Below are 8312 nucleotides of genomic sequence, written 5' to 3' on the forward strand. Positions count from 1 at the left end.
CCCTGCCCCTTCTCAGATGCCAAGGCTTCATACTTGCTGAAGCAGCTTGCCTGCGTGAACCCGGGGCAGACCTGAGAGGTGGCTCCCCAGTGAGGGGCCCAAGGAAGGCCCAGGGGGCAAGGCCAACACCCCACCCCTGACAAGAAGCGAGGTTGAGAAGGGCTCGGTGACTTCAACCACAGGCCCCGGGGGCACAGAGCTCACGCACACCATTTGGGCTACTGGCTGCTTGGAGTTTATTTTCCACTTGGTGCAAGGCACACGGTTCCAGGGTGTGAAGAAGGCTTGCGTGTGGCTCGGATAGTAAAGAGTGGGATTCTCTCAACTTCCTTTTTGGTGTTTTGCCATTTTGATATAAAAGAACCCAATTGCTTCTGCTTGTGGCAGCCTGCCTAGTCTATGGGGAAGGGAGGGAGAGGGAGGGGAGGGGAAGGGCTCTGATGAGCCTAGCGCCTCCTGAAGCCTGGCGGTGGCCACTCAGGATGGCGGCCCGGTGTTGGCTTTGCCAGGTTGGCCACCAGGCTGATTCCTCATGGCCCCCAGAACCAAGTCGCAGGTGATTGTGCCGCTGGAGGCTTGGGGGGATTCCGAGCTGGGGGAGAGCTTGTGGTCAGAGGCGGCTTGCACCTGCCCCCATGTCCCATGCTGGCCCCCAGGAATGTGTTCTCACCATTCTGGGGACTCCAACACTGTAGCCATGAACGGGAGAGTGGACTTCCCGAAGAAGAAGCTTGCCCACCAGTGACCCGGGTCAGCCTTGGGGAGACCTGAGAGGAACAAAGTGGGGTCGTGGTGCTGCTGCCCACTGCTGATGGGATTCCCCCCAGATGGTGCCCCCCATCGAAGAGGAGAGGTCCTGCACTCACCCGGGTGGTGAGGGATGGCCTCCCCAGCATACTCCGCACTTCCGCAGGAGCTGTTACTGGAAGAGGAGCCCAGGCGGCCTGGAGGACAGAGGCCAGGTCAGCTCCGCAGGGCACCGCGTCCCCTGCCCTGTCCACCAGGCCAAGCGCCGGCTAGGTTGGCAGCACACAGACAGAGCCACAGGTCCTTATCAGCCCCCCCCTCCCAGGGAAGACCTGCAGGGCAGAGGGCGAGGGGCTTACTCACGCCGGTAATAGTCGTGGGTGGCCACGAGCGAGCCGCTGGAGGGGATGGCTGCCATGCTGTCGCTTGGGCTGGTGGAGACCTGCGCATGCGGGGGTCGGGGTGCCCCTCCGGTCACCCGCTGCCCCTCGGGAAGGGCGTTCCCCACTCGGGCCGACCCGCCCCCACCCACACGCCGGGGTCAGGGGCTCCGGGTTGATTACTCGAGCGGAGGCGGAGCCCCGGAACTCCCGGGCGGGGCGGCCGTGCAGATCGCGGGCGGCGCCAACCGGCCCGAACCGGCCGCGCGGGCACAACAAAGACGCTTTGTGCGCCGGCCGCGGGCCTGGGGCTCCGGGAACCCGTCGGTCCGCCCGCCCGGCCCGCCCCCACCCCTCGCCCCCCGCCGTCCAGCCTTCCGGCCGCCAGTCGGTCGGTCCCGCCAGCCGCGGCGCACGGGGCCGCGACCCCCCCCCGCCTCTCGGGCCGCTCGACCCCACTCACGCGCCGCCTGGTCCTCACCTCGGCGGCTACCCCTCGCGGGCCTCGGCGCGCGATCACAGGTGGCGGGGACGGGGACGCTAGACCGCGGAGCCCATTTGCAGGGGTGACCGCCCAGGGCCGCTCCGCAAGCGAAGCGCGCGCGGGGTGCGCACGCGCGTACGCGCCCGCTCGGCTCGCCGCGCCGCGTCACGGGGCCGGGGGCGCCCCCTGTCTCGGCGAGGCCCCGCCCCCAGCCCGGCCCCGCCCGGCTCGTGCAAGACCGCCCCCCACCTCCGGCCTCCGCGAGGCTCCGCCCCTGACTGGCTCTAGCCCGTCGGCTCCGGGGGAAGCCTGGCCCCAGGGCGTCTGTCCTGTCTCGGGCGGTCTCACCTGGGATTGGAGTGATTAAATGACCCTTCCACCCGGTCCTGGAGCAGGGCCTGTCCCGCCACCTCCCCTGCCCTAAAGGAGGCCTCTCTCCCGTCCCAGAGCAAGGCTTGTCCACCTTTCCTGGACCCCAGGTGGTCCACCCTGTTTGGACCTCTCCTTTGGAGGTGGTGGGGGCGCTGGACCGTGGCTCCGCAGGTCCAGCCTCTGCAGTGTCCCTCTCCTCTGGCCTCCTCCACTGGGGATGGAGCCTGTCCCACTCTCATCCAGGCCAGACTAGGGCCTCTGCTCTGTGGGCCCCCAGCAGCATACCCTCCCCACCGCGGTGGGCACTGGGTGGGACCCAGAAGCTTGTGTGTGCGTGGAGCCCGCAGCCCTCCCCGACTTCAAAGCTGGTGTCCCCCTCAACAGTTCGGGTGGCTTTGGAACTCACACCCCAGCCTCCAGCTTCAACCTGCCTGCATCCAGCTGTCTGCCAAGCCCCGGTTGCAGGAGAGGGTGGGAGTGGAAGGGCAGCGGGGGCAGAGAGGGAGGCTCATTTGCATGGGCGGAGGTAAAGAGCTGCTGCCTTTTGGGGATGTCTCCAGCCGCTGGCAACAGAGGCCCCTGTTTGGCTGCTCCCCTGAAGAGTCTGGGGCCTTCCACACCGTGGTTTGTCCATCAGGAGGACGACGTCCTTCTCCGTTCCGTTGTGGAAATCAGCCCTGCCCCTCAGCCCCTTCTCACAGGTCCCAAGCCCCAACCTCCCTCTTTGTATTCTAGGCCCTGGCTGGGTGGTCTCTTCCCCCATGATTGGGAGGGTCTTGAGAAGTCTGCAGGGGCTTCAGGGAGAAGCCTTGCGGAAGAGCTCATAACCTTTTCTGCTGGGCCCTCCACATCTTCCAACCCCCTCAAGGACCTCGCTAGGAACCCTGGACCTCAGCCCAGCTCCTCACTCAGCAGACAGGAAGTCAAGGCCGCAGCGGGGGAGGGCCTGGCAGCCCCTGGGTAGGGCCCTTAGTCCGGCTGGGTGGGGGTCGGGACTGTGACCTGCTTGGGCAGCAGTGTGGCCTAGAGCACTCTTGGGGCAGCTGCAGGCGGGGTAATGCTCCCTCCTTTGCTTCCTTCATCTCTCTCCCGTAGGCCAGTCCCCTGTTCTAGGGGCTGTCAGGCAGGGTCAGCAGGATGGCACACATGAGGGGTACAACATGACTGCTCAGGAGAGGCACATGCACCTGCCAGCTCGCTCACATTCTGCTGCATCCCCAAAGCCTGCTTCACGGCTGCGGACCTTTCCTTCCCATCGACTCTCAGCGCCTCCAGGCTGGCTTCCTGTCCCCCTTCAGGGGGCTAGTTCTGGATCATAAACTAGGTGTGGCTTTAGTGCAAATTAAATTTAATTCTTAAGGGACCTTTGTCATCCCCCATCTCACCGTCACACTCACCAACCCCAGAGTCTGGTAGTGGGTCGAATGCACCAAAGCCACACTATGGGGTTACTGGCTCTCTGGGGCCCATGTGGGGTGCTGCCATCAGCTCTGCTCAAGGCCCCGTGGAGCTGTCCCCGCTGTGTGGAAGCAGCCTCTCTCCTCTGGTCGCAGCTCTGGAGCCAGTCCGTGACCACTTGTAGCCTGGAGTGGGTGGCAGAGCGCCCTGGGCCTCTGCTGGCCAGCGTACACCACCTGACTTGCCAGGCGCCCGTGTCCCTGCCTGACTCGCCCTCCCCTGAGAAGCATGGCTGCATGCTGGCAGCCTCTGGGCCCCATCCCCGAGCTAGGGGCAGCTCCTGGTGGCGTTAGAGCATGACTGGATTTGGCGTTTGGGTTCACAGAGTTGGCTAGGGTGGCTGAGTACCAGGTCTACGCTGGGTGCTGTGGGGGAAACTGAGGCCAACAGCACCTGCTTTCATTGTCCAGTAAGGACACAGAGAGCCAGGCAGGGATGCTGGGGAGGGGTGTCTGAGTGAGACATGGGGAGGGGGCTCTCATGCCCCCAAGAACACAGGGCTGGTCCTGACTCAGACCTTGTACTGTTCCGCTACTCAGTACATGGGTTTGTTGAGTATGTGCTATGAGCAAATGGCTCACACAGACAGGAGCTCCTCGTAGTGGAACGGCCAGTCCAAAGGGCAGGGGGACCCCACCTGGTGAGGCAAGACAGCAGGGCTCTGAGGAAGGTGGAGATGGGGGAAGGGGCCAGCAGGGAAGCTAGTAGAGCCTGGCATGGGGAGGGGCAGTGGTCGGGCCTGAGATTGGAGAGGTAGTCAGGCCTGCTAGGGCCACCGAGGGTCACTGATAAGGCAGATTGCTCAGTGCAGTTGATACCAGAAGGAAGGAACATTTTGGTAAGACCCAGGCTTGTCCCTCTCTGAAGGACCCTCAGCCATAGGGCTCTGCCCCTTCCCTAAGACTCCTTTGTCCCGTGGTCCGTGGCTGAGTGTGTGGATGCCTCGTGCTGTGTCACATACACCTCCAACAGGACTGTGGTTTCAGGGCCCAAAGCTTGAGAGGCCAGCGCGAGGGGCCTGCCCAGGACCTTGGACAGCTCACAGGGCCAGGAGGTGGGGTTAGGGCTTGGGGCCAGGCCCAGCCTCTGAGGCAGCCTGGCACCTGCTCTGAATCCGGGCATGGTGGTTACTCACAAGCAGCACAGCTGGGGGGGGGGGGGGCAGTGAGGGCTGATGTCATCCCTGGGGGCCTGGGTGGGTTGAAGAGTACTCCCTGGGGGTGGGGAGAGCAGCAGCGGGAGCAGGAGAATGCTGCGACCCCTGGGGCAGACCCATCCCATGGGGGGTCTGAGCAGAGAGAGTTGGGACTTGGGGGGCTGCCCAGAGGGAAGGGGCCAGTTTAGGGCTGCCAGGGCTTCTGTGGGAAGGGGCTGGGAGCTGGAGGCTGGTCTGGCCTTGCTGTCGGGCTTCCTGGCTGAGACCCATCTGTCTGCTCATACAGAGCGTATCAGAAGCCCACCGTGTGCCAGGCCGTGCAAGGCCTGTGTGTGTAGAGATGGGTGAGCGGACGCCCCGCCCGCCCCAGGCTCGTCCCCAGAGGTTGAGAAAGTGCTATGGCAGCCCCAGGGCTGGGGGGTGCACGGGCCCTGGCCCCTGGAGCCCTGGCACACTGGGCTCTAGGTGTGTGTGTGTGGGGGGGGTTGAGGCTCTGTCCTGCCTCCTTGTGGGGAGCAGCGTGCAAGATGTCCTCAGAGTGGACACACCAGGCAAAGTACTCACTCTACGTAGCCTTGCAGCCTGGGTGGCCCTGCCCCTGGGGCCTCAAAGCTCCTCCTTGCGCTGGGCTCACAAACAGTGCCCAGCCCCTGGGAGAGCCGGGCCACAGCAGCAGCCAGAGTCTGCTCCCCATGCGCCCTAGGCCCCATGCCTCTTGGGGGCTCCTCGGCCCGGGCGTAGGCCTGGGTCCCTGGGGCAGAAGGTCCTGGGAGATGTGTAGAGGGGCCAGGCAGTTGGAGTCCTGACAGCCGTCCTCCAGAACCCCAGCCCCACGCAGAGCCACCCCCATCATGGGCAGAAGCTTCAGGTGCTCACGTGAGAGATCCAGAGGAATTCTCGGGACCGGCCTCTATAGTTTGGAGCCGTGACTTCCTGAGATTTTCTCCCTCGTCCACGTTGGACAGCCTGTCCTACAACCACGTGGTAACAATCCATTTAGTGCTCTGCGGTTCGATTTGGTGGGATTTGGTTCCGTTACGCTGGCCCTCCAGCTCCAGCCCTTCCTCGGCCTGTTCAGGCCGCACCCCCCCCTCCGCCCACCCCCGGGTGGGTGCAGACACGTGCTGTCTGTGGACACTGGGCAGAGCCTCCGAGCACATCCTGCAGGGCTGAGGGCCAGGCCAGCCATGCCCGAGGGTCACCCTGTGGTAGGCCATGTCCTGCAGCCTGGGCCGGCAGGGCACTTGGCCTCAACCTGGCCGTGACCGCCTCCCGTCTGGGGCTCCCTCTTGCGGACATGTCACAGGCCAGGATCTCAGGCACAGACACTGGGATGGAGACTGAGATGCAGGGTGCGTGCTGGGGGGAACTAAGGGGGCAGGGGCGGCGGGGCCAGTGGGGAGCCTCGGAGTGAGAAGGCACTATTGGGGGTGACCCATCTCAGGCTCAGGGGGCAGGGCCTTGGCTCCCCCCTCACTCAGAGCCAGTGCAGCTCCCAGGGGGAGGGAGTCCTGAGGCAAGGTGGCTCTGCGGCCAAGTCCACCCCTGAAGGAGCTGGCAGCGAGGGCAGTGTGCTGACCACCCCTCACCGGGCAGCGAGCCCTTCCCTGGAGGACTGCGTCTCCTCTCTCTGCCGCCGGCCGGGCCAGCCTGACACAATCCGCCACGTCCTCAACCTCACGAGTGTCCTCGAGAACAGAAAATCGGAAGGTCAACCCTTCTCTTCCACTGGCTCTGAGGGGACGGTGGCCCATGTGCCTGGGTTGTCGGGGCTCAGGGTGGGCAGGGCTGGGTTCCGTGCTGAGCAGCACCTGAGCCTCCAGCCGCTGGGAAAATCGTGGCAGAAAGATCATCCAATGGGTCAGAGGTGGGCATGCTGCTCCCGTCTGGTCACAGCCACATTGGTGGGACGCCTCTGCGGGGGGCCGAGTGGCTGGACCACAATGGCTGATGCCCCCAGGCTCCCGCAGGGTGGCCCTGGAGTCGCTGGGATTGGGGCTTGTGTCCCAATAGTGTAGCAGTCATGTGACAGCCTGGAACTCCACTCCCTTCTGGGGAGAAAGAGCACAACCATGGTGCTTTCTTAACAGCTGTGCAGGGAGAGGCGGGGCTCACAGTGGTCACTCACGACCGGGCACCGTTGCTGTTCCAGGCCTGGGGATTGTTGCTCTGGACGCAGGTATGGGGGGTGAAGCAAGACCAGGGCTGGGGCTCTCTGAGCTCATGTGAAGGTCTAGGCATCAATCTGCAGGGAACGGACGTCTTACTGTGTTGAGTCTCTGAAGATCTAGACCAGCACATCCCAAAATTAATGTGAGAAGACAAATGAGCTCTAATAACTGAAGCGTTTCTGGAAAAGAATACAGCAGAATTGCAGCTCCCAAATCTTTTCATTGAGGGTAAAATTCCCATAGCAGAGAGGTCGCCATGTGAACGCATGCGGAGAAGGTAGCGCATTCACAGCGTTGTGCCGCCGTCCCCCGCTCCTCTCCCTTTGCGCCCCCAGCCCCCCGCGACCACTAACTGCCTTCTGTCTCCGTGACTCAGACGGCACGAGGCCTCCTGTGTCTGGCTTCTTTCCCTCGGCCTGGTGTTGCCAAGCTTCATCCACACTGTAGCATGGGTCCGTACTTTCTCTTTTTCAGAATAATTTCTTCCGTGGGAAAATACACGTAACAAAATTTACCACCTCAACCGTTTCGCAGCGTGGGGCTCGGCGGCATTAAGTGCGCTCCCAGCGTTGTGGGGACCTCGCCGCCACCTGCCTCCACGCGCGCTCCTCCTGTGGAACTGAGACTCTGTGCCTGTTAACATGAACGCACACCCGCCCCGTTTCCCCTCTGTCCCCTGACTGCGGCCTCAGTACCTCGTGCAGGCGGAGCCACGCGGGCGTGGTGGTCTTGCGGTGGCTGGTGCGCTCACCGGGCAGGGCGCCCTCGCGCTCCCTCCGTCTTTATCTCCTCCTTCCTTCCTCCGGCTGTGGGTTTAGCCTGTGCTTGTCGTTCTAGCCCCAAGTATGGACGTGACCGTGGGGACGGGAGGCCTCTCTTGTGCTTTCACTGTGTTTACCGCCGTAAGTGTCCTCAGCACTATTTTTGCTGCATCTTGTAAACCCATACGTTCTGTTTTCCTTTTCCTTCATCTCGAAGCATCTTCTGAGATTCCCGTGGTTTCCTCTTTATGAGTGTGCCGTCTCATTTCTACGAACCCGTAAATCCCCCAATGTTACCTCTGTTACGGATTTCTAACTTCATCCTATTGTGGTTCAAGAAGATCCTTCGTGGAAACACCTTTCAAAATCCACTGAGACGTACTTCAGGGCCTGACATCCGGTCTCTGCCGGAGACCGAGCCGGTGTCCCGCGGTGCTGCTGGGTGGCGCCTTTCGTGGGCGTCTCCGACCTGCCTGGTTTGCGGTGTGAACTTGGTCCAGCTGTCCCACTCATGGAGGGCGGCGGACTGATGTCCCCAACTGCTGCCGCGGACACGTCTGCTCCTCCCTCCAGTCCTGTCGGTTTTGCTTCCTGCATTTTGACGATCCGTTATTACCTGGCGAGGAATAACGCTGAACATCTTCTCATGTGCCTATTGACCGTTTGCAGGTCTACTCTGGGTAAGTGTCTATTCAGATCCTTTGCCCATTTTTGAATCTTGTGCCTGCTTGTTACAGAGTTGTGGTAGTTCCTTATATATGCTGGATACTAGACCCTTATTCA

The 8312-nt window shown here is 62.7% G+C and overlaps 1 protein-coding gene across 2 annotated transcripts; it reads right to left on the reverse strand.

The window, feature by feature from the left end:
- Nucleotides 1-219: 219 nt before the first annotated feature.
- PPDPF (pancreatic progenitor cell differentiation and proliferation factor) lies at nucleotides 220-1786 on the reverse strand. Of its 2 annotated transcripts, none has more exons than XM_045794811.2 (5): nucleotides 1609-1786; nucleotides 1111-1189; nucleotides 867-944; nucleotides 671-767; nucleotides 220-603 (listed from the first exon to the last, which is right to left on the reverse strand). In XM_045794811.2, exons 2-5 carry the CDS (start codon nucleotides 1163-1165, stop codon nucleotides 531-533), a joined length of 303 nt encoding a protein of 100 aa, XP_045650767.1. In that variant the 5' UTR covers nucleotides 1166-1189; nucleotides 1609-1786; the 3' UTR covers nucleotides 220-530. The 2 variants fall into 2 exon arrangements, with proteins under 2 accessions (XP_045650767.1, XP_045650760.1); XM_045794804.2 differs by having other exon boundaries at nucleotides 220-592; nucleotides 1609-1777.
- Between the last annotated feature and the right edge of the window lie 6526 nt (nucleotides 1787-8312).

Source organism: Ursus americanus, chromosome 22 (genome assembly GCF_024610735.1).
Source record: "Ursus americanus isolate L20-20 chromosome 22, mUrsAme1.1.p, whole genome shotgun sequence".
Taxonomy (NCBI): Eukaryota; Metazoa; Chordata; class Mammalia; order Carnivora; family Ursidae; genus Ursus; species Ursus americanus.

Bases quoted from the DNA above. Each gene is read 5' to 3' on its own strand.
- PPDPF (XM_045794804.2), bottom strand. From the start codon at position 1,165: ATGGCAGCCATCCCCTCCAGCGGCTCGCTCGTGGCCACCCACGACTAT. The intron at 945-1,110 runs GTGAGTAAGCCC...TCTGTCCTCCAG, and splicing joins CACCCACGACTATTACCGGC to GCCGCCTGGGCTCCTCTTCC. The intron at 768-866 runs GTGAGTGCAGGA...TGTTCCTCTCAG, and splicing joins GGCCATCCCTCACCACCCGG to GTCTCCCCAAGGCTGACCCG.